A 25,859-nucleotide genomic window follows, 5' to 3' on the forward strand; every position below is an offset into this window, starting at 1 on the left:
TGATGTTATCACTACATGAAGTCTGTGAGCCACGTGTGAACGCACAGGTGGGGCCAGCAGGAAAAAAACTATTGCACAAATTCAGTAGGTAGCATACCATGAAAGTAAACCCAAAAGCTATAAATAAAATTGGCATATGCGCCAGATGAGCAACTCTTGGAAGGAACAGGCGCCATCTTGGTGTCTGTTATCTAGTTAACGTTATTATCAAAATCTATCAAGTAGCCTCAACCTATTTTTTTTTTAATAATCAAGTTCCATGTTGATACTTTTAATGCACTCTGGTAGCTTACTTACGTTCTATTTAAGAAAATAAAAATAAAAAATTGTGAATTAGAAAATGGTCGCTGGGCCACTGGGCACCCTGAAGTGGGCCAACTGTGGCCCATGGGCCGTTAATAGGCTCTGTGAACAGGCCCTGCACCATAAGGTTAGCATTTTTAACCTATTTTAATTTCTTATGATAGAAGTTTATATTTAGGAAAAAAAGCCACTATGACTTTAAATTGACTTTGTTTTTGGTTTGGTTTTAATGAAGCAGTAAAAAGAAACGGCAGTTTATGAACCTTACAGGACGATTAGCATAGCTAGCTAACGGTAGCTAACGCGGTGGTAACGGTTAGCAGCAAGCTTAACGGTTAATTGATATGCTAATGGTTTACCGAAGCTTTATTTAAAACTGTGTCTAACGTCGTCGAGTGGGTCATTGTGAGGATGGACAGCTTCAGAGTGCACCCAGAGATATAAATGTCGGCGAAATGTGGAGTGACGTGGTTCACCGGGCGGTCAGCGACGGTCCCGTGACCGGCGACCTGAGGACAGTGCGCAACCTGACGGCCGTGGAGAAGAGCTGCCAGGTGGCTCCTTATTTCGGCACAGTCCAGAGAGACGTGCAGCCATACATGCGGAGGATACTGGCAGTGTGGATGTTTCAGGTATGCAAATCCGTTATATAACATAGCTGACTTGAGGTACATACGCCATATGGTCGTTTGTCTCACAGGTGTGTGAGGAGCAGAAGTGTGAGGAGGAGGTGTTTCCGCTGGCGGTGCATTACCTGGACTGTTACCTGAGCCGTCACCCCATTGAAAAGTCCCACCTGCAGCTTTTGGGATGTGTTTGTATGTTCCTGGCCTCCAAAATGAGAGAGACTGTGCCCCTGACTCCCATCAAGCTATGTATCTACACAGACAACTCCATCTCAGTGTCAGACCTCCTGGTAACTCTTTATTTTTTATGTGGGCTACACATTGTTTTTTGGGATAGTAGATGTGCAGAGATTCAGGAAGTGGAGTTTAAGGACTATCAGTATGTCTAGAGCAGTCGAATAGTGAGGTGCACACTCTGCTACTGTACATCTGCCCATAAACAATGTGGACTGCACACAACTAATTTAAAGGAACAGTGTGTGGCATTTAGGGGGATTTAGTGGCAGCTAGTGGTGAGGACTGCAAATTGCAATCAGCTGAAACTTTGTACGCCTAGTTCAGATCAATGATTCGCGATGATACAAAATCGTTTTAGAACGTTTCAGAGAAAAGTTGCAGCGGTATGAAATGGCCATCTGAGCTCACCTGCAGCTTCGCTGGTAAAATCGTAAAACGTAAACGTAAAGCACGTCACCTGTTTAAACAGCCAATCAGCTTGTAGTGAAGTCTGCTGGTTAAGTCTAGTCTGCGGCCATTAGTGGCCATTTTGGTAAGGAAACGGAACCAGGGCGAGTGAGACGGGATCCGGAATTCGATGGATGTGCCTTTCCGTAAAAATAAAAGCACCAAGCTAATAAAAATGTGGTGAAACTTTTAATTTAAAGAATATAATTTACAAGAAAAGCCCCAAGCCATTAAGTTAATCGATTTTCTTACACCCCTCATCACCCCAAATCGATGGTGCGCCAGAATTTAAAGTTTTACTATGGTAAACACTTTTAGTTTGGTGAATTTGGTGAATACCTCATCCGCTCCCTAGACCGGAACCAGAATCCAGACAAAATTCAGAGTGAATAGACACCAGGCTCTTCGCTTGAAGAGCCTGGTGACGCGAGGCTAGGTTAAGTCAAAATGACTGCAGACGGTGCGTTTACTTGCTGCGGCAGGTGTTCCGTCCCCGCCAAGCCCTCCGGTTCTGTCCTCACATGTGCCAGTGGGTCGCTGCTGCTGCTTGCTGTATGTGCTTATACCCCCTCACACTTACATTCTCATTGACTGATTAAGTGGTGCTGGTTATTGATATTATTGTGGCATATGTATCATCTGATGCTCATTTTGTTTATGTTTTTCACTGTTTCATCACCACTACAAATGCAACTGTAGCCAGTGTCTCACTATCACTATCCTCATTCATATTTTAAGAAGCTACAAATTATATTCAGCCACAAAATAAGCCTGAAATGCCGGAAATCATAACGTAAGTACAGAGAGTTGTTGCATAGAGATGATACACCGTCTCATCTAGTTGCATTGGTGTGAACCGGCAGGTTTTACAGCGTTGCAGTAGGGTGAATTGCACAAAGATGCCTGTTTAAACTCATCTCATTGCAAATCTTTGGTCTGAACTGGGCTTTAGATTCCTTCCCAGGTTAAAAAAATCAGTGTTTTTCCAATGCGCTGGTCACCGAAGGGCTGCAAGTTGACTGCAAATGGGCTAATGAGAAAATGTGAATGGCCCTATCTAGAGCCAGTGTTTGGTTCCTGTTCTGGGCTACTGTAGAAACATGGTGCTGCAACATGCCGAGGGCCAGCTCCCTATGTAGATATAAATGGCTCATTCTTAGTTAACGAAAATGTAGTTCTTATTTTCAGGTTATTATACACTAAAGAAACATACTTATCATATTATATTCCCTTTCTGCCAATACATCGCCCTAAATTGTCTTAGTCATTTGTCAAGCAAAAATGTCAAAATGAGATAATTCTAGGTTATCTTTTGTGAGGATGTGCTGCTGTCCTTGGTCTTACATTGTAGTAAATTTAATATTTTTACATTTGGAAATGTTGGTTTGGACAAAACAAGACAGTTGATGAAGTCACTTATGGCTCTAGGATAATGTAACACGCTTTTCTCACTGTTTCCTAATGTTTTGTAGACCAAACGGTTTATTGAGAAAATAATCTGAGTTCCCTCAGATAGTGGACAAAGCTTCAGAGGGTACTTGATTAAAGTTTCATGCAGTGGCACTTTGATGGTGGATTGGTTCAGAGGAATGTGTGTGTTTCAGCAGTGGGAGGTAGCAGTGGTGTCCAGGTTAGACTGGTGTCTGGCATCTGTGGTACCCTCTGACTTCCTGGAGCCAATTCTCCACACTCTCCCCTTTCTTCAGCCCCACCACTTCCCAAACATGCGCAGGCATGTTCACTCCTACATCGCTCTGGCAGCCACTGGTGAGTTACATAACTGAACTGCCAACACATGAGATGTTTCTTTTTTTCCAAATAAAATACACCTAAAGTCACCATGCATTGGGAGTGGAAAACATATTTAAAACAACATATATTCTTGTGTTAAATTATTTCTGTGCTCAATTATAAGGAATTTTTATCATCCAGCTGCAATAAAAGCAGCTATTTTATATCCCTTGTAATGAATTGGGGGTAAAAAGTTGTTCGTTAGCATTTGACGTAACAGTGAAATTAAATGACTTTCCACACAGTGAACAATGGACACAAAGCAGCCATAAGTTTGATTACGATGTGTCAGCAGTTCATTTTGGAGACAGAGAGCTGAGTTTGTGTAATCCTGCATTGTCTGCTGTGAAAGACCTGCGTCCAACTATTCAGCTGGCTGATTTCCCACGAATCTCTGTGGTGCTGCCCGAGGCAACGGGTCACGGGGATACAGTCAGTCAGTGCCGTTTTAGACACACTATGACATTACAGCCCATAAAATTAAGACAATTCCTGGCTCCCGACATTGTAGCCCATTCAAAGAGGTGTCTGAGTGTGGATTGAATGTCAGACCTTTTGTCTCAGTGTTTCTCCTGCCTGAAGCAATTAGGATGCTGTATCAGATTATCAGCTTTTTGGGAAATGTCTGCTTTTGAGTACTTGCTTTTGTCTCTCAGGGTGTGTCTGCACTGGTGGCATCTGCTTAATGTCTACATCTAGCTTTTACTGACTTTCTCATTGTTGCAATCATCTACAAGTGAGCTACAAATGGCCATCATAATTATGCAATACTAGCTTTTTTTTTTAATTTTAGAGTAACTCATCTTCCTCTCTTATTGTCAGACTGCAGGTTTTCAGTGTTCTTGCCCTCCACTGTTGTGTGTGCCTGTGTGAGCCTCGCCATGCAGAGGCTAAAGTTAGTGGATGCTGCCGTCTCCTCTGATTTGGTGATGACGTTTTTGGCTAACCTTTTGGTCATTGATCTGGTAAGGGTAATGTTTAACTGACATTATAGATAATATCTCTTTTGACTTTGCCCTGTTGTCAACATTGACCCACATGTTTGTGACCATTTTATGAAGCGTCCTGTTAAAACTGTCTCGAGAAAATGTACAAACAAGGGGCATGTTCAAGAACAGCATCCATGCACATGCAGTATTGGTCAAGATTAGGGTCTCAAAACTCCACAAGTATTCAAGTTGCAAACTTTTCATGGGAAATAATGGGAATAGGAATTTTAATGAAGTTCAAAGATTAATAAAATTCTATCTTATCTCTTATAAAATGAAAATATAGAGGTCATTTATGCAGGCTATTTTTACCATGTCATAGAAACAAACCTTTTACCATATTGCAAGCAAACATAATTGTAAACTCTTCACTTAGAAATAAAAAAATCACCAATTTAGTTGAGCTGAAATTTAATTAAATGAGTTGACTTGTGTAACATCATATTGAACCTTCATTGAGTGATGACAACAGCAAAAAAGAATAACATTCCCCTCCAAAAAAAACTTTACAAAGAGTAATTCCCCCCAAATAAATTCACTATTTGAATGTTCAATTTTAATATTGAAAATTGAATTGAAATTATTATTATTATTATTTATTTAATTTTAATTAAATGAATTTAATTTAATTAATTATCATTATTTTTTTTATTTTCTTACAAAATTCCAGAACTTAACCTCCCTTGCAAAATTTCTGGAAATTTACCAACCCTTTGCAACACTAGTCAAGAGCCAATAGGAGAAGTCTGTCCGTGACCCACTGATGAACTTGCGGTTGTTTTTCTTTCTATCTGACCCTGAACAGAGCTCCGTCCACCTCTGCTTTGAGCAGCTAGAGAATGAGCTGGAGCTCAGCCTGCCCTCTTGTTTCAAGACTAATGTTTGCACATCAGGAGCACACAGCTCAGAGATCAGCTACACCCCTGCTGACTTTCAGGATGCTGTATTGACACCAGTGACATCACCCCTGGAAGTTAAGCTAAAATACTCCTCCCTGACATGAATGGCTAGAATGAACTGTATATTTACAGCCATGGTGCAGAACAGGACGGCTATATACCAGGTGAACTGTGTCTAAATGCCAGTTCATCTTGTTCTTTGCAGGTTTATTGTTTCGGTGATCACTCCGCAGCGTATAGAGCTGTTACAGTTTGAGATTTTGTTTGTTGTTTGTAGAATATGATTCATGACACATTAAATGTTTTTGTGATATCGACTGAATTCAACTGAACCCTGAACAGCAATGTTTGCACATTTTAAATGGAATATCTTCTATATAAGGCCAGGGTTATAAATGTGCACACATATATTTGCCATTTAGCTGGATTCATTGATGATTTATATCTGGACAGTTATAAGTTTGAACAGATGTCTCTGCATAGTTATAACACTACTAAATTCCCTTGTGACAATAAATCAGCACTATTAAACAACATGAAAGGAGACATAAAACATGTGTATGTAGGACACTGATGACATTAGCCCACACTTGAGTTCTCTGTTTTTTATTGATTTCCTCATCCTGGTCATAACAGCATGGCAGATCACACAGTCATATAAATGATAAGCCCAGTAACTTTGGCAAACATTTTTGTTGCTGTTAAAGAAAAGTACAATAACAGAGCCTGCATATGTGCAACCTCTGGGACACGAAGGGCAAAAAAACAGTGATGAAATGCCTAAATGCACTTGTTAGCGTACAAAAAAAATGAAATATAACATTTCAGACCTGTCATCATCTGTCACACTGACAGATTAGAAATGACAAAAACTTCCAGCTGAAATTAGGCACTTCCACCTTACTTCTTTATAGGCTTTAAATTCCAGACGAGCCTCACAGTGTGCCCAAAAAAATAACCATAAATAATTGAAATACAGTTTTTACATTCCAGTTACAGCATGGTTGTGCAGCCTCTGTGTTTTATCTTATGCAACTTTTATTACTATAACTCAATACTTCATGAACAGCTGATAAATTATATGGTTATCAAGTTTCGACTGTCCGATAAAGTGCTGCTTCAGGTGCTGGCTGCATGTTCTAATTCAATGCCAGCATGCCAATCCAATGAAGTCACTCCAGTGTGCAGCATGACATCTCATAGAGAAACAAACATACTCATTTCATTTCTCTGACTACCAGGAGGCATTTCATAAAGCAGGAGTAGGAACCAGATAACGTAATTAATGATCATCATCAACATACATGATTTTACTTTTTAAGTCATGTACGTCTTTAACAGTTAAATGGCTCAACGTCTAATCCGGCTTTGTGAAATACTCAACCACCCCAGGTGTCTGGATATTTTAAATTAAAACATAAAGTTCAACACACCTGAGCTCCATGACTGATCTTAAAAATTCAGCTGAAAGGTTACACATTATACACAGCATACAGTAGTGAGCAGGGGCTCATGGTTCACTTTCAGACACAAGTCACTGTTTTCCAAATTTCCAGTTGTGACACTCAAAAAAACAAACTCTGAGGTGACTTAATGAGCCCCACCTTTACTGTGAAACTGCCACGTGCACACTGGGTGAATGGCCACCTGTGCACTTCTATCGGCCCAGGCTTGGGAGCAAAAGCAGGTTCTTCTGGTTTTGCTCGATGTGACTCATATGTGTCGTGATTATTATTCAAGTCATTATCCAAACTTAGATCGAGTCATTTCGAGAGGAAAAAAACAACAATTAAAAAAAGAAACTTGAAAGCTGAAGTCCCTGTTACACACAAATGTCCTCTTGGCACTTTTTGCTGGTGCTTTAAATAAAGACAAACAAAGAAAGTCTGTTGACATTAGGAAATTTTGCTCTTTGGTATCCATGAAATGTCATTTCCCCACGCCGTAAAGCACAGTAAAAGCTGTGGTATATCCATCCTAACGTTGAACCTGTGCTGCTATTAGATAAACATAAGGTCACACAGGTAGAATTCACAGGAGCTGTTAAGTCATAAACACTTTCTCAAACAGTCCTGTTGACAATGAAAGACACTGACTTTGTGGCTTATGCAATGTTTAAACAACAGTCCTATTGTGACCATAAAGTGTCAGTTTCTGAGTTTACTATCACAGAGTTAACTGCTGAGCAAACATTGAAGACCAGTGTTTTGGTTTCAGGTTGACTTTTTGCAACTACACTTTTGATAGCGAGCTCTCGTGTTGAAAAGTAGAGCTCCTGACCGACCAACAGCAGCTCTCTTCTCCTGAGAATCTTTGAAATGGACATCTTCAACTACAGGAAAGTTTTTTATAAAATACTGAGCCATGTGGTTATTTTACAGCCTGTTTTACACAAATTCAAATCTCAAGCTTTATCAATCACTATCTTGAATACAATCTGTGTTAAACAAGAAGCCTCCTGCCTTTTTGGTACTGGATAATTCCTGAAATTAGCCAAAATGATAATGACTACAGTGTGCTGGTAATTTCACTTAATGCACTTTGGCTATCAAGTCCTTATTAGTTTACAGTCATTTAAAAATCCTGAATGAACACAGGTCTTTAAATGAGGGTCCTTCACCAACTACTGGTCTTCAGCTTGCTGCAGCGCCCCGTAAAACCATGGCCTGTTTGTAAGCCTCTGTTACGTTATCACAGTCTGTGATGGAAAAGGCACTGTCAGCCACTCCAGACTTGTAGCAGTTCCAGGGCCTCAGCGGCCCGTCCCCAAGGATCCCGTCTTCGTTGATGTCCAGCAGGTTGTCAGCAGACACACACCCTCTCATGCTTGCCTTGGCTGGTTTGTCCATTTGTGCTGGAGGTCCTACATGGTCCGGCAGATCCAGCTGATCAAAGGACTCAGAAGACAGAATGCTGTCCTCGCTGATCGCCCCACTCGGCCTTGACCTGGTGCCGCTACGGGGTAAGGAAGCTGCCAGCTGGTCGAGGGAGCCGAACTCCTGCAGCCCACCAGAGGAGAACTTCCCATTGCGCTTCAAGATGCCTTTCCTATGGGTTGGTGCTGAGGGGCACTCTTTAGTTTGTGGTGGCCAGCCAGAGTCACTGTTTTCAGGAGACGAGGAGTAGTACCCTGACTCCTGCTCTGTGGGCTTCTTCAGGATACCTTTGCGAGGCAGCAGTGCAGCTGAAGGAGCATTATCTGGTGTAGACATAATTTTCTGTGGTTCTACTGAACCTACAGTGGGGGTTTCACTGATTGCCTTCTGCTTCACACTGTTGCGTCTCTTTAAAATACCCTTAGAGGGCCGACTGTCTGTGCTAACTTCATGAATGGTCTGGGTGACATTGTTTTCCTTCCGCGACCTTCGCAGAGAGCGCTGCCGGACCACATCTCCTCCGGCGCCCTGTGAGCGGAGCAGGCAGCGCATCTTGGAGCCATTCTCTAGTAAAGGCCTGGATGTACGGCGCAGCCAACTAGCAACACTAGCCAGCCCAGCAGGGTGTGATGCTAATGGAGAGGTTGGTGAGGTGGTCTGCTCCACAGGACTGCTCTTTGTCTCAGTCAGTAATGACTGCTGGTATCCCCAGTTGAGCCACCAGTGTCCTGCTATCTCCTCTATTGTGGCTCTGCGCTCAGGATTCACCATCAGCATCCAGCGGATTAGCCCACATGCATCTACGAGAGAGCAACAGAGAAAAAACATGTTGTTTTTTTGTGTTCAACTGCAGAAGTGCCAAGACATAACTATAAAACTAGAATTACCACTCTGTGGTTGTGTGCCTACACAAACCCATTAAGTTGCACTTAGATTACATCCATGTCTGTAAAAACATGACATTTGTGTGAAACTTTGTCATAATTAGTGTAGAAATTCATAGGTTATGGCCAACAACATGTTTTGTGAGGTCACAGTGACCTTGACCTTTGACCACCAAATTCTAATCAGTTCCTTCTTGAGACCAAGTGTACGTTTGTGCCAAATTTGAGGAAATCCCCTTCAGGCCCTCTTGAGATATCGCGTTCATGTGAGTGAGACAGACGCAAGGTCACAATAACCTTGACCTTTGACCACCAAAATGTAATCAGTTCATCACTGAGTCCAAGAGGACATTTGTGCCAAATTTGAAGAAATTTCTTAGATATCTTGGTTATGAGAATGGGATGGATGGATGAACATACAGACGGACAGACGACCCGAACACTTTGTGCCTCTAGTCATGGCTGCCGCCAGTGCAGTAGCATAACAAAGTACCTACACCTAAATGATGTTTCAAAGAAAAGTTGGGCTGAGAGACTCACCAGAGGGGTTGCTGGGTTTCCGATAGTTTCCAGTGCTTATTTGTTGAACCAACGCCTTGTGGTTGTTTCCATCAAACGGCATGGTGCCATGAACCATGGTGTACAACAGCACACCAAGGGACCAGGTGTCCACCTCTGGCCCACGGTATGGCCGACCGTTGACAATCTCTGGGGAGGCATACAGAGGGCTACCACAAAAGGTTTGAAGATACTCGTCACCATGGTAGAGGTTCGACAAGCCAAAGTCTGCAATCTGCGATAACAGGAAGTAGACGTCAAGTTGAGTCAGATCTGATGTATCATCATGAAAAAATAACCTCCCTAAAAAAATTCCATATGCATCACTATAAGTCACTGATTATTCATGACACGTACTGTGATTTAAAGATTGAATAGTGAATCCGTTTTTTTCCATGAGAAGTTCTAAAGGAAGTAATGAAATCTGCCAAATATGACACGCTCATTTTTTATATTATCTTTGCAATAACCACCATCTGCTATCATTTATAATCCAAACTCTACAAAAATCAGAAGCCATTAAATTGCATACTTTAATGCCCATGAGCCCTGTGTGCTAATGTGTGTGCTGGAACATCTCCCATACGCATACCTTCACATTGCCGTTGTCATCTAGTAAAATATTCTCCAGTTTCAGGTCCCGGTGTACTATTCCATTCTAAGAGGAAGAACAAAAAGAAAAGATATCAGTTTTTTGCATAACAATATTTTTTACAACGTCTCCACCCAGGCCATTACACATCAATTTACTGCAGGTTGTCTACATTATATAAAAGGATTAGTCTTTACTGGGTCAGATCACATTCTTTTCCGAGTGAAGATTGTTTTCTGGTACGTCAGCTATGCCTCATTGTCCTCCGCTCTGCAGGGGGGCATGCCTTTGACTCAGGCCCAGTTTGAATGTGTTTTGCTTTCAAACATGCAGGTCAACTACATCTCACGTACAGCAACTGTTTGTAGCAACAGACACATTGTTTGCAGGTTGTGTTATGTACCATTCATTTATTGTTGAGATGCAGTCATGGGGAAACGATTGCGTGAAGTGCTTTCGTTTTCATCACCGTTCCATACATAACAGTGATTTTAGATGGTCTTTTTCAGACTGCTGTCGACGTGGAAAATTAAATATTTAACAAGGAATCAGGACCCAATAAAAGTGAATTAAGACAGGTGGTTGACACAGAATATGACAAGGCAATTCACTCTCTAAATACTGCCCAGCAAACATTTTAAATACTCTGCAAAGTACTGAGCAGCTACACTAAAGTACAGTGTGCTGTAAAATGTTCGTAATTACACAGCAACGGCTGATTGTGTGCGTGTGTGTGGAGCCCTTCTGTTCCATCACACCCTCATTAGACTGTGAGGCCATGCGTGTGTGTGTGTGTATAAGTGTGTGTGTTGGGACGGCTGGCCTTCAGCCCTGACGCTAGCTCTCTACAGACCAACTGTTCATTTCCCCCTGCATCGTTCTCACAGCCTCCCTGTTCAGATCAGCAGGCTCACACTGAATAATGCCTATTATGTAACTTTGGGGGTGCCAGTGCCCAGGAAAAAAAAAACAAGCAGAGCAGCTAGTCTGAGTGGAGCTCGCGCCATTAGCTGTGCCATAGCAGTCATGCGTGAAGAGGGCTGAGATACTCCACCGTAGCTGCAACTTTTTAATCAAGACTTACGGATGTGCACATTTTTGAAGTTCCCTATGATTATATTTTCTGTAAACAACTTTATATATTCTATATAAAAACAATGTACTGAGCCTTACCTGATGGCAGTAGTGCACAGCTGATACAATCTGTCTGAAGAAGTGTCTGGTCTCCCGTTCAGAGATGTTCCTCTTGTCACAGATGTAGTCGTACAGGTCCCCTCGGCTGGCATACTCCATCACAATCACAATTTTGTCCTTGTTCTCAAATACTGCAAGATAAAAAACATCAGATTTCCTTTTATTCAAGGTTTAAAACTCATATCATCATCTTAGATTATGTGGAATTCTAGTCTGGACTGTGCAGAGCCTCTTACAGTGCCAAAACATACATTTTGATTAAGGCCTTGCCGCCATTTGAAATAGATGCCAGATTTCTATCTGCCTGTAAAACCCTTTGTTCACTCTGATTAGGATAAACGAGGCCTCAGGATGACTGGATGGCAAACAAACATGCACTGAGGTGGACAAACACTGAACGATGACCATCTGATCAGGCGTGATGGGCAATGGAAGACACGAAGCTCAGAGGTATCAGAGGTTATGTAACAAGGCATCGGTCTTCAGCACAAAAGACTTGCGTGACCAAGCTCTGACTCTCAAACAGAGAGTGACTGAGAGTCGTCTTTTTCCAGGTATCACGTTTCACTCCGCATGTGGTTCAGAGCCTCAGTCACCTCTGACAGGTGAACGATGGCACTAAACCCAAACACACACACACACACACACACACACACACACAGAAAGCACAATGTTTTAACTACTGTACCTTCATATATGGTGATGATGTGCGGGTGGCAGAGTGAGGACATGATCTCAATTTCTCTGCGAATATGAACCAGGTCTTGCTCATCTTTGATCTTCTCCTTTCTGATCGACTTAATGGCAACCTGAAAAAGAAAAAGGATATTTATCTTTTGAGAAAAAATATATTATAATATGAATACTTATTAGAAAACTGAGATCCAGGTAAGACTGATTCCAGAGACAAATAAATAAAAAGATACAGCTTTGCAGTTGTTAGGAGAGTCAAACAGTTCCTTTATAGCAGGGATGTAACTTTTAACGAACAGCAGCCACTTTGGCCACAAGTGACAATTGACCCTTTGCTAAGTCGTGTCCCCAAAAAGCAGACTGGCTCATCATAGGGTAGCATCAGCCACCTTTGACGAAGGTCTAAAAACTTTGTGGCTTTGCTCCATTGACTCTCATGCAATCATTTAAGATTGCATAACCAAGATGAAACCCTCAAAAGTGTGGACTTAGCTAGCTTGTGAAGGTATACTGCATGTATACGCATGCAGAGTGAATAAAGACATTCTCTGCTTTACAGGAACAGTGGAGGGAAACAGGGAAACTGCCAATATTCAACCAGCTGTGTGTCATCACTGTGTGTGCTGATGAATGGAGTCTAACATCCCTTGGAGCTCTCCACCCATCTGTCCGCTGGCTGAGGTATGGACACCTGACGCTTGTGACACAGGGAGAGGACAAACACTATTCATCTGCACACACTGATGACACAGAGCTGGTTGAAAATCGGCATATCTTCCCTTTAATGTAACTGTCTTCTGTCTTGATCGGCAGGTGATGTGGTGGTTCACTTCGACTGTATAGTTCGGCTTTAGCTTCTCTCCTTATCTCTTCAACTTGTTTTCACTGCTGAGTGAGTTTGACAATCTGGATACATCCCTCAAACACACACTGTAGACCATCTTGTCTGCTTCTCACTGAAAATGCCTTTTCAATTTAAAAAACGAAGCATCACAAAGAGTTGGAGCCTAGCAAAAGGTCAATTGCGGCATAATGGTAAATATTTAAACAAGGTGTAACAGGTGCACAAGTTGAGAGGAGTCTTTACGTGAATAAACCAGCTTGATAATATCAGTTACACTGCAATTTCATTTTCCATAGTTTGCCAACAGTTGCCTCCATTAGCTTCTGGTCATACCAGACCAAGTACGGCTGCAGCATCAAGACCTGGAGTGCACTGAAAGGGTGTGTTTCACTGCTAATGAACCCATTCTTTATGTCCAAAAAGAAGAATGTGTTGCTTATTGTTTCAAGAGTTACGTAACGTCGCTTTAATGACAAAGAAAACATTAATACAATGGTCGGCAGCTGCACTGCTGCTGCAGTAGAGGTCAGTTAATTAATACACTAGATTAGGCCTGTCTACTTAGCAGAACAAGGTAAAAAACATAAACAAATAAGTTATTTAATAAGAGCTACCTTCCATCTGAGGCTTGTCCTCTTGTGAGAGAAACAATGGGCAGTGAACCGATAAATCTGCGCTGTTGTTTCTAACAAGGCAGAGGGAACACCAGGTCAAGTATTGTCTGCTGTGAAGAAATCCATTGTCTGCTGTTATGTCTGTGAGGCTAATAGAATAAGGAAATTTAAATCTGAATAGTATCTGCTGGGGTCTGTATTCACAGACTTATTGCATACAAGCTCCTGACAAGTCTGTAACATGTTTTTATGTTGAGTTTGTCTATTTGAAGCTCAGATGCCTGGGATTCCTCCGAGCGCTGAGTGCGTCATCTGTCGACCCCAATGTTGAAGGGTGTCATGAGGCAGCAGATGGGTGCTGGTGGAGGGGTGTCTTTGTTTCCTCTCTGTTCTAATCCTTATGGCTACAGACACAGGAAGTGTGTGAAGCAGCGACTTGTCATATCAGTTTCAACACACACAACTGTCTCCCGTCATGAGTCACTGTCTGGCCTCTTTTAGGCAGTGCTGTATTCACACAATGTAGACCTTTTTCCTGATACTGGGAACTGTGGTTTCCTGCATTTGTTTGCAGAGCTGTCAGACGGGCTGAACCCACTCATGATGAGTTCACACCCCTGTGCGGTTATCTGTGTGTGTGTCGTCTTCGTCACTGTCAGTGTGTTACACGCAATAGGCACTGAGGTTCAAATATTTGATATTTAATGCTGAGTTCCTGAACAAACAAAACCATACTTTTGCACTTGAAGGTGTAACTGTTGTGTCGCTGGCTGAAGCAACTGTGAAAGCTAAAGTTGCTAATATGTGACCTGTTTGGAATAAAGAGCGAGAGAGAGAGAGAAGTAATATGTCATTTTTTCCATGTGAATTGACACATTACATTTCACAAAAATAACACAATATACCTAAAATTACTAAACTATGTCAATAACGTAAAGCTAAATCACCAAATAAAGTCTGTTAGGTTAGCTTGATTAGATATATACTCATTCTAAACTGCATGAAAACTAACCTACTAGCTAACTTTGAAGCATACACATTCATCCATGTATACACACACATATATAAAATACCTACGTTTACAAGTTATTGGCAATTACGTTTATTATATGTTTACCCCCCTAAGAATGTTATTTATGGAAGTATGTATTAGTTCGTGATAATACTGTGACTTCTTGTTCATATAGTTGATTGCTTTTGATTGGACAACACTACAGATAAGGTCTGAACCAATATCGATTAGTCAGTTGACAGAAACTTAATCGGCAACTATTCTGATTTCTAGTCCAAACGTTCCCTTGTTTCAGGTGTTGTTTTGTCTTTGGGTTAGTACATGAATATTTTTCATCTTTGAATGTTTTACATTTTTAACATTTTATGAGCCAAAAGATTTCATAATGAAAATAATCGGTTGCATAATAACTGCATGATAATTGCGTCATTGCATAATTATTAGTTGCAGCCCAAATGTTGATGTTTGCTAGCACCTGCTTTACACTTTACATAACTCTTTACTTGCTAAGACATTTAATTTGTAAAGATCCAGTGTGTAGGATTTAGAGGGATATATTGACAGAAATGTGATATAATAGTCATAACTATGTATTCTTAGCGTATGATCTTGCAAAACTAAGAAGTGTGGTCTCATTACTTAAGAATGGGCCGTTTATATCTAGGCCTACATATGGAGCAGATGCCATGGTTGTGAGGACTGGATACAGTGTTGGAGGAAGGTCCCTGTTCATTCATATAAAAATTGCTTAGTGTTGCATTATCTCAAAAAAGCTTGAATTCTGTGGTATACAATTACCCAGACCTTCTGCACTATGGGGCCCATAGAGCAAGCACTCAAGAGACTGATGGCAGCTGAGTGGCTACCTTCCACTAGGCCAGTGACTATCTTTCGGTAAAGTGCTCTGCTAACGTGAATGGTGATAAAAATTATTTAATCAGGTGGCTCCTCCAGACTTTCACAATATTATCTGACCAAATGGATCAAATTCTGCAAGTGAAACGAGTCATTTCATGGTGGTTGTGATGCTCAAATTTTTTTTTTAATCTGATTTACAGATGTCTTTTTGGGCCCCATAGCACCTCGTGACAGACCTGAATGTTGTAATTCCACATTTGACAACCATTTAAAATTGGCTTCAAAGCATGGTGCTGTTTCTGGGGCATGCCAGGTCCTCTTCCTAAGAGTCCGCCATGTTGTGTCTACAGTAGTCCAGAATAGACAAACCAAATGCTGGTTCTAGATAGAGCCATTCTTGATTTTGCGTCAGCCACTGTAGATCTTATACATGCTTGGTTCACGGGAGAAGTTTCAAATGGTTGCAATCATCAGTCTAATTGTTAGATGCCACTACATCCTACACTAGACCTTTGCTTGTGCAGCCCCATTCAGTAAATCACTATTCTGAAACTAGCCAGTTGCTACTGAGACCTTAGGAAGGACTTCCCTTACACTTACAAATGGATTTATGAATAGCCTTTACAATGCCAATCAAGGCACTTACGGTGGATGACGATACACCGTCCATGTTATGCACCAAGTGTGTGGTCAACCCTACAGTTGATCTGAGCTGTAACCACCCACCTAAATGGCTTATGTAACCATTCCAATGCATATAGATAATGGGAACAGCTGTGATGCTGCAACTCACGCAAGATGAAGCCATTCTTTGTGCTGCGTCACTCCCCGTATCAAATTACATATCTGTGTCTATTGTGTTGACAATACTAAAGATAGGTAGATAAAAACAATCCAAATGAATGTTTCTCCTGTTTCCATTCTTTGCCAACTGCTGTTTGAGCCGTACTAAGTTCGAAACATATATTAAGGTTAATCAGTATTTTGACATTGAAACATGAGTCCGAGGCATGACAACCAGGAAGCTGCCTGCAGGGATGACTTTCAGACACCAACTCATATCCTATAAAAGCAAAGTGCAGCAGCAGCAGGTCATGTCAGACGTTGTCAGAGCTGAGCTGGGTGTGTAGACAGGACTGGACTTGTATCACTACATGTTTACTGCAGGTACAGTAGGGGAATTCCTGACTCTTACTTCTGTGACATCCAAGTGCTTTCACTCATAACAATCATGATCTTATAACAAAGAGTATTTCTGATAAACATGACTTGGCAGCTGGGGCAGACTCCCTGACGATGGGAGTTCACTTCTAGGCCAGGTATCTGTTGTTGTGTTTTTTGATGAGTCACTACATCTGAGGGTGTCTGCCTGGAAAATAGTGCATTTATACTCTAGGTGTGCTTTTTGTTTTTGATAATTTGATTTCTAGATTAAATATTGGATACATTGAGTTGTGAAGACAACTACAAAATTAAATAAATGGCCGTACAGAACGCAAATTATTGAGTATAAAACACACAAACATACACATTGTTGCCTGTTTATTAGGGACACCTAGTAAAACCTGTTAGAATCCAATGCAGCAGCCCTGCAGTAAACCTTCAAGAAGCCTACAGTGTTTCATTTTTGTTGAAACTGGTTTAGAAAGGTGTTGATTCGACTTTATGGTCATTTTATAGGCTGCAGATTGGAGTGCAGTTAAACTGTGTTGCATTGTACTGAGGTGTCCTAAGGTGTCCTGTTTAGTCTCCCATAGTTTATCATATAAACAGTTACATCATCCATTTATGTTTGTTTAGGAATACAATCACATTCCTATTAGGATACACTATAGAGAAATAATATTATTTATCAAGAAAAGACATTGTCTTTTGTTTGCCAGCTCCTTTATTTCCCATTTGAAGGTTTATCTCAGTCCAGTCTGTTATAAATACCTCCCATTTCCCCTTTGGTCACAGGGAACTGGAATTCACCTGAAGGCCATTCGCCATTTCCCCCCCTCACACTTTATTACAAAAAGAAAGTTACCTAACTTTCCTGTTTGAAACTCCCTGACACAAAGTCACTCAGACTTTCCAATGAAACGCCTTTCCTTTATTCTCTTTAAGTCAATAGGTGACTGGGCAAAACCTCTTGTCTGGTGACAGATTTACAGGAATCAATTTTGGCTTTAGTCTTTGTAGGATGACCTCACACGGAAGTATTGTTTGTTGTCAAATGATCTTCTTTAATACTATGTGGATGTTGTGTTTTTATCGTGATATGAAACTAGATATCGCCTCAGAAATTGGATATCGTAATAAGTGTTGCTTTTTCCTGGCTTTAAAAGTTGCATTACAGTAAAGTGCTGTAATTTAGCTTTTCTATTATTTCCACTTTGTCATTACTGATAAATATCAAAAATCCCATTGAGTAAATATTTAGTGACAGCACCAATAATCAACCCTACAATATATCACAAGTTCAATATTGATATATTTGGTCAAAACATATTGTAATTTCTTTTCTTTCAATATATGTTTTTTAATTTTAAACAATAGTAGGGTGATACAATACAGAAACCCATGATTAAGACAAACCTAATAGTAGCCACAAAGTAAGAACACATGAAAATAAACCAGTTGAATTTACAAAGTCTTTTATATACTTATTTTGTTATATTTGATACCCCCATACTTATGACTCTTGACCACTCTTCTTCTAAGTATATTGATTTTGGGCCCACTCTCTTACAAAAATCTCCAGAGTTCCTCTCAGTACATGTGATAATCTCTAAGTTTTACATACCACATCGTAATGTCAGGGGTTTCTTCATCCAACCACTTTTGTAAAAACTACATGAGATAATAAATGCCACAGCTATTTTTACATTTCCGACACAATGATGAACACGAAGGATCATATTCACATTGAACAGCTGGGGTTACAAGCACTCTGTGAGTTATCTTATATAGGATTTGTTAGAAAATGTAATTTTCTTTGCAAAAATATTGCAATATTTGATTTTCTCCATATCGCCCAGAAGCAACTACTAATAACTTGTAAGTAGGATCACACACAGGGATAGCTATGTGACACCTGGTATCATGATGTGGAAGCATATGAGTGTTATATACATTTTAATTCAGTTTGCCCATAGGATTAACACTGAATACTTTACAATCCTGTTAGCAAACACAGTGTTCTCCACACTTTTAGTAATGCACTGATACAGCTTATGAGAATACAATGCAAAGGGTGTCTATATAGTATATGGGTTGTAATTTGCAAGACATTAAAAAATAGATATTATCACATACACAAAGTGGACACAGTGCTCAGAGAACAGTGAGAGAACTGAGATCAACCCCCACCCTAGAACAAACACATGAACTCTAAAGCAAACTGAAGCTGGTTTGTCAACACCAGCAGCACACACACTGACTGACCTCCCAGGCTATAATTCACCAATATGGCTCATTGGAAACCTATAGCCAGTTCTGCACAGTGTAAAACTTAAAATGCATTTGCAGCCTACCTGTGTGCAGACAGCACGACTTCTAAAAATAGCCCTGTATGTCTAAACAACAGGTGGCCGTTGGGACAGTAGAGCAAACACAGACCTTAATACTGTCTGCAGATGTGCGCATGGCTGATGGTGGCATTGTAACGCACACAGTCACACAGTGATGAAATAAGGTTAATATGAGTGCTTACCAGTCTGCCGGATCTCTCCTTGGCTTTCTTCACTTTGCCATATGTCCCTTTGCCGAGGGTCTCCAGGAACTCGTACCTGTGCTTCAGGTTGTGTTTGTGGTGGTGTCTCTTCACGGCTTGTCTCTTCACCGTCACCTGGGATGGAGCTTTCCCAGCAGGAGCATTTTCCCCGGGTGAAACTGGCCCCAAAAACGGGCTGCGGTTTGATGAAAGCCGGGCAGTATTCAGGCCCTCCATCCTGGCACAGTAGTGTTGTCTTTTTTGGTGTGTTTGCAGACGCAGGTATCGGTGTTAAAGTGCATTCCTCCGTGCGGAGCCCTGTCGTTGTTGGAGCAAGTTGCCTCTAAATGTGCTCATGTATATTTAAGATAAAAGTGTAGATATAGTCCTTCACCTCCCTCTGTGCAGCAGATTACTAAAACTAAATGTCGTAGACTGAAACCTAAAGTGTGTCTGTCTCCTCTGTGACGCTGAGACTTACTAACAGCAGGTACACAGCGTGCTGTAGGAGGAGCGGAGTTCAGCCAGCAGCCCGACACGTCAAATAGTCAAGGGGCGTTTCAGGCACCGAGAGGAGCGCTTGATCTCAACACCGCGCCGTGCCGGGACGTGTACCATCAGGTGGAGGTCAGTTTTTTCTGTTAGGCGGGATTTCTGATAGGCGATACAGACCCCTGTCTATTTTTGTAAGCTGAAACCATTTCCCTCAGCAGAAACAAAGCTTTTATTTGCTTTTATTTCACAGATAAGAAACAATACATTTTGAAGACAATAAAGCCTCCACTAAAATAGCATTTTAAGTCTTGTGTGTGATTTATCCTGGTTTCATATGAGCAGAAGAAATATCCACTTGTCGCTAGGCTAATTTATACAATGTAAAATGCCATAGGCTTATGCTAATAATGTTAGCATGTTGTATTTGTTTGAAAAACGTGTTTAGTGTTATACAGTTGTTTTGTCAGTGAACCCTGTGAGTTGTAATGGAGCCAAATTTTGTAACGTTACATTTGTGTAGAAATGTTGCAGTTGTCCCTGGTTTTATATGAGAAGTAGGAAAGACTGCTAGGCTAATTTATACAATTTAAAATGCCATAGGCTTATGCTAATAACATTAGCATGTTGTATTTGGGGGTCGCAGGGGGGCTAAGGATAAGCAGTTACGGAGTGAATGAATGATTGAATGTTGTATTTGTGGGGAAAATGTGTCCGGATTAACACAAATGTTTGTTTGTGAGTGCTGCGAGTTATAGTGAAGCCAATTTGTGTACTTTGTGTTTGAAATGGTCCCTATTAAGCCATGTTTAATGTGTGTTTTCAATCAACTAAACTTTACAGCACGTCACAGAAACCTCCGCCTCCGCCTAGTGTTTTGGAGGTGTAACTGCAGAGCGACACATGCTCACAACGGCGTAGACAACTTGCGTCGGGTCTGCCACACGAGTATAAATCTGGCTTTACACTTTGGAGCTCTTGTTTCTTCTTAATGTATCTTTATGTTTTTCTTTATCTGTTTTCAAGCCTCCGAGTTAAACCTGAATGTAGCTAAATGGTGCTTTACAGTGTTGTGTTATTAACTGTGGAATAGTAGAGGAAACATATTGCATCTTTAATAGCAGTAGTGGTATAAGGTGGAAAGCTGTAGTAATATGTTTAAAAGAAGCTAACATTAGTAGTTAGTAGTATGAGCTAAGCCAAAGAACACTGAAGTGCTGATTACAGTTTTTGTGACTGCTGTTACAATCGGTGTGCGCTGACATATACAACAAGCGCACCACTGAATAAAATAAAGTGTGGGGCAACTGTTAAACTAAGCCCTGCAATATGTTATAATGAACAATTGTTTACTGTACTTTATTACACTAATACACTGTACTTAGGTAGAGTTTTGATGTACTTATAATGTAATTTAGTATTTTTATTACATGTTACTCTCTTCTACTCCAGTATGATTCAGAGGGAAATAAGCAGCAACTAAGTCTCATGTCTTTGCATTAAAGCCACAAGTCCCCAGTCCTAAACTTTGAGTTTTGAGTCCTAAACAATTCACAATGTGCTCTTTACCTAATGCTATGCAATTTTGATAACGCAGTAATAATCACCTGGCTGTTCACCAACAATAAACTGGACTGGACAGACATCACTAATGCAATATATAAGAGAGGACAGAGCAGACTCTAGCTGCTGAGGAGACTCGGGTCATTTGGAGTACAGGAGCACTCCTGAGGACATTCTATGACTCTGTGGTGGCATCAGCCATCTTCCATGGAGTGGTTTGCTGGGGCAGCAGCATCTTGACAGCTGGCAAGAAGAGACCCAACAGACTTCTAGACCTTTTTTTGAACAGTTTACTTATTTTATGTATTATATATGTATTGCTGTGTACTTTTTTGTTTTACTGATGCTTCCTGTTTGCACTACCCCTTTGCTGCTGTGATGTTGCAAATTTCCCCACTGTGGGACGAATAAAAGATTATCTTATCTTATCTTATCTTATGTATTCAATTTTACGAAAACCATGAATGCTTTTTTAAAAATGTATACTTGTTAAAAGAAGTTTGTTTTCCAGTAATGTAATGTTAGTTCTATATGGTTCTCACCTTCTTCAACTGGACAGGATGCGGTTGATTTGGTTCAAACAAAGTGGATCTGGGGAATAAAGTGTTGACTTGCTGGGAATGAAGTGTTAATGTTAAAAAACATACTTTTTAATCTTTGGGCTTGGGAGAAGATATAGAAGAAGAAGAAGAAGAAGAAGAAGAAGAAGAAGAAGATGTACTCTATTAATTCCTGAGGGGAAATTAAATTTTTTTCACTTTCTTGTCATATACACACGCATACACAAACAGGACCTATACATGCATTAAATGGAGAGATGTCAGAGTGAGGGGGCTGCCCATGGACAGGCACCCTGAGCAGTTGGGAGTTTGGTACCTTGTTCAAGGGCACCTCAACAGTACCTGCTCACACTCCATATGTGATCCAGATGGGTACTTGAACCAGCAACCCTCTGGTCCCTATGGATTGAGCAACAAGTATTTGCATTTGTATTTCCAAAAGGCTCAAGTCAAGTTACAAGTCTTTTTTGATTTTGAAGACAAATCTAAAGTCATCAAATTTGTGACTCAAGTCTCACTTGAGTCCAAGTCATGCGACTCATGTCCACACCTCTGGCAATTACAATACAATATAATAGTTTAACATTCACCAGGGCTTTTTACGTGCATTGTGAATACTTTCACTTTTGATTGTCTCAGTACATTTAGCTTTGTACTTGTAAGAGACGTTTTTGATGCAACACTTTTACTTGAAACAGAGGACATTTACACTGCAGTAAGTAATGGATCCACCACTAATTATAACATAGAATATCATTAAACTGAATGACAGGTAAACTAAACTGCTGAGATCAATTAACTTGTTGGTTATTTTCGCACTATGAGTTTATTTATGGATAACTGGATGTTTGGTACACTCAAATGATGTGCAGTTACTGTGGCCTTTTCCTGAAGGATCCACTTGAAAGAAAAACTGATTAATGGGCCAGTGCTTCATTTTCTAACTTAAGATATCATCTGCTTGATGTTTAAGAGTGACTGGAGCTGCATGCATTTACGCTCACAGTCCTTCAGAGAGATCATCGGTACCATCATGTGAAACTACTTTTAATTATATTATACAACTACTATAGTATTCTAATTCAGGCCTAGTTTAAACAGACAACCAACACCCTGTTAACAAACAGAGCATTATCCACATGTTTTATAATCCACTGATGGAGTTGGTGATAGATTATTACATATGAGTTGCGGAGAGAATGCATATCAGATCCTAGCTGACTCCATGGAGCAGAAATATGTCTGGTTTTTCAACCATTTGGTCAGCTTGACCTAAATAGACAGTCTGCGCTGGGCTGAGAGAAATAAATTATAGACAAGAGTAGGAGATTGTATCAGTAGTGTCATTACAGACATAGGCCACTAGAGATCACCATGCAGCCAGCAGTTAGAAGAATGTGGGTCGACTGGTTTGAGCCAGTTGGTTTGACTTAAATAAAGCCTGAAACAGACCTATGTAGGATGTAATATTAGTTCAGACACAGCTGATGAGTGTTCGTCAGTTGGGACAGGATGAGCAGATTTAAAGTTTGAGCCAAATGAATGCAGAAATTAAATACACAATTCATCTTGGAAGGATATGACTTAGAAAACAACAGCACCTAGACTGTGAAAAAATGTATTGTAAGAAAAATAACATAAATGAATATATTGATTGCACAAGAGAGACATTTCTGCATATTAATATAATAAATCAACAATGTTTGTCACTATATTATGTCAAATATTTCACATAAAATCATGTACATTTTTGATAGACTTAAAGAAAAGTGGGCATTCGCAAACAAATTTAAGTGGTGGTTTAGTTTGTCTGCCAGAGGAGGGGGTCTCATTAGTAGCATGGAGTCATAGCACTGTGCCCAAAATCTTGTTTTCAATCTTTTTGTGGCCAAGACACACCAAACTTCAAGCCAAAATCTCAAGGCACACCTGTATTTATATCTGTGTACAATAGACTCTATAAGGTGTGTTATCACTCTTATCATGACATAAATGTCTGTTTTTATTTGCTAATATCAAATAACAATTGACAACCAACTATTACTCATTAAATATTTATTAACAAAATAATTAAAAAAAAAAATTAAAAAATTTTAAAATTACATCAAAGCACCAATGTGACATCTATTTAAATGAGAAATGTAAGATAATGTCAGATAATGTGATGTGTAACACACTTATAATTCCCTCGCATCAAGGGCAACAAGAAGGTTCCCTTTGAAGTTTTTTTCAATTGAATTAAATTAAATTAAATTAAATTAAATTAAATTAAATTAAATTACTTTTTTTGGGTAGAATTTGCCTGTTTATTAGGAAACGGGTGCACACAACAAACTAATACAGTCAATTAAAAATTCATTCATAACTTTTTGTATAGGCCCAGTTGAATATTGCAATAATAATGTGCGGTTATCACAAAATCCCACAGCACACCTGGATTGGCATCACACCACACTATTTGAGAACCACTGCAGCAGATTAAACATGTGTGAATATGTGTATTTTATATAAAACCAAGAGGTGTAGAAATGTGTATGAGATATGAGTGGTATAGGGAAAGTGAAGTGGATGAGTGATACACCACATAGCCTGTGGGGCAAACAGAGCACTATAATTCCTTGGCTGCACATGGTCATCTTTGAGTCACAATTAGCCACAGATATTACATTTACATGCTGATGGTGTATGTAACCACTAAGAAAGACGTTGGTTGTTGCTTTTCCATTCATGTTCAAACACCAGAATTAATAACATATGCTAATGGATTTTGTGGGGGAACTTATTGGTTCAAGAATATAAATGATAGAATTTTTTATCCCCTAAGACTTAGTGGGATTTATTATGGAAGCCGTATTCATTCTGTACATTAGTGTATCATTATATTTCTCTATATGCACGTTTACTATTTGGTAAGATGTAAAACTGCATTTCGTTGTTGTGGTACTTCCCATTTGGCCACCAACCACATAAGACATTGATATTCGTTGAATTTAGGTTGTGATGTTTGGTGACCAAAATTCAATGCCAGAACAAGGCCTAATGCAGAACACTGATAGATGCAGTGATATTTTGTTGGACTGAAGTTGTGTTGTTGTGGAGCCTAACCAATGTTTCATCCCCATGTCACACTGACATTTATTTATATGGAGAACAAAACCCAATGTCTAGAAAACGTCACAATGTTACGTCCACACAATGTGAAATTCTAGATTCACTCCTCTGGACAGACACCTCAGACGTTGTACCTTGAATCTGCAAGAGCCACTCTCCCAGTTTGGGGGTCACAGCTGTGAGTGCTCCGATTACCATTGGCACGACTGTTGCCTTTACTCCCCACACCTTTTCTAGTTCCTCTTTGAGCCCTTAGTATTTTTCAAGCTTCTTGTTTTTCTTCTTCCTGATGTAGCTGGCACTTGGGATTGCTACATCTATTACCACTGCCTTCTTCTGTTGTTTGTCAATCAACAAAAAGTCCAGTTGGTTAGCCATCACCAATTGGTCAGTCTGGATCTGGAAGTCCTACAGGCCAATACATAACTGCTGCCCTGTTACATTGCTTTGATAACAATAATTCTGATTTCTGTATTAAATGCAGCGAAGAAGAAGAAGAAGGCACATTATTACACTGCCTGTGGAGTTGCCCCAAAATGAAAACATTCTGGGGAAAAGTCATTCAAACTATATCTGGTATTATTTCTGTCAAACTGCCTGTTTGCCCTCGAGTATTTATCCTAGGACTATTTCCAAGTGAGTTAGGAGTGTCAGATGCGAATAAAAAGATTGTCATTTTGTGCTCACTTCAGGCTAAACACTGTATAGCAATTTCCTGGAAGAGTACTGAGCCTCCCTCAGCTGAACACTGGTTTAGAAGCCTTTCCAACGTTCTGGCCATGGAGAAACTGACTTATGCCACCAAGGGGAAAATACAGAGCTTTTTTAAGCTATGGGGACAATTCATTGAATTGAAAGTCACCAATCAAGAAGTTGAATACTTGTAAAGGTCAATGAAGTATATAAGAAAATGTAATATTCAACACAACAGCTTCATAGGAAATGCGGGGTAATAATTTTATTTTTATTTATTATCATTTTCTTTTCCTGTTTTCTTTTCTTCTTTTTTTTCCTTCAGT

The 25,859-nt window shown here is 40.1% G+C and overlaps 2 protein-coding genes across 2 annotated transcripts; one reads left to right on the forward strand and one right to left on the reverse strand.

The window, feature by feature from the left end:
* Window positions 1–388: 388 nt before the first annotated feature.
* ccnd3 (cyclin D3) lies at window positions 389–5,757 on the forward strand. The gene is made up of 5 exons (XM_033626998.2): window positions 389–935; window positions 1,004–1,219; window positions 3,218–3,380; window positions 4,227–4,369; window positions 5,199–5,757. Exons 1-5 carry the CDS (start codon window positions 759–761, stop codon window positions 5,394–5,396), a joined length of 897 nt encoding a protein of 298 aa, XP_033482889.1. The 5' UTR covers window positions 389–758; the 3' UTR covers window positions 5,397–5,757.
* Window positions 5,758–5,882: 125 nt separating this feature from the next.
* nuak2 (NUAK family, SNF1-like kinase, 2) lies at window positions 5,883–19,611 on the reverse strand. Its single transcript, XM_033626997.2, has 6 exons — window positions 19,115–19,611; window positions 12,085–12,205; window positions 11,376–11,527; window positions 10,203–10,268; window positions 9,593–9,845; window positions 5,883–8,968 (listed from the first exon to the last, which is right to left on the reverse strand). The coding sequence occupies exons 1-6, from the start codon at window positions 19,349–19,351 to the stop codon at window positions 7,926–7,928; spliced, it is 1,872 nt and encodes a 623-aa protein (XP_033482888.2). The 5' UTR covers window positions 19,352–19,611; the 3' UTR covers window positions 5,883–7,925.
* Between the last annotated feature and the right edge of the window lie 6,248 nt (window positions 19,612–25,859).

The sequence above is a fragment of the Epinephelus lanceolatus genome, chromosome 1 (genome assembly GCF_041903045.1).
Source record: "Epinephelus lanceolatus isolate andai-2023 chromosome 1, ASM4190304v1, whole genome shotgun sequence".
Classification (NCBI taxonomy): Eukaryota; Metazoa; Chordata; class Actinopteri; order Perciformes; family Serranidae; genus Epinephelus; species Epinephelus lanceolatus.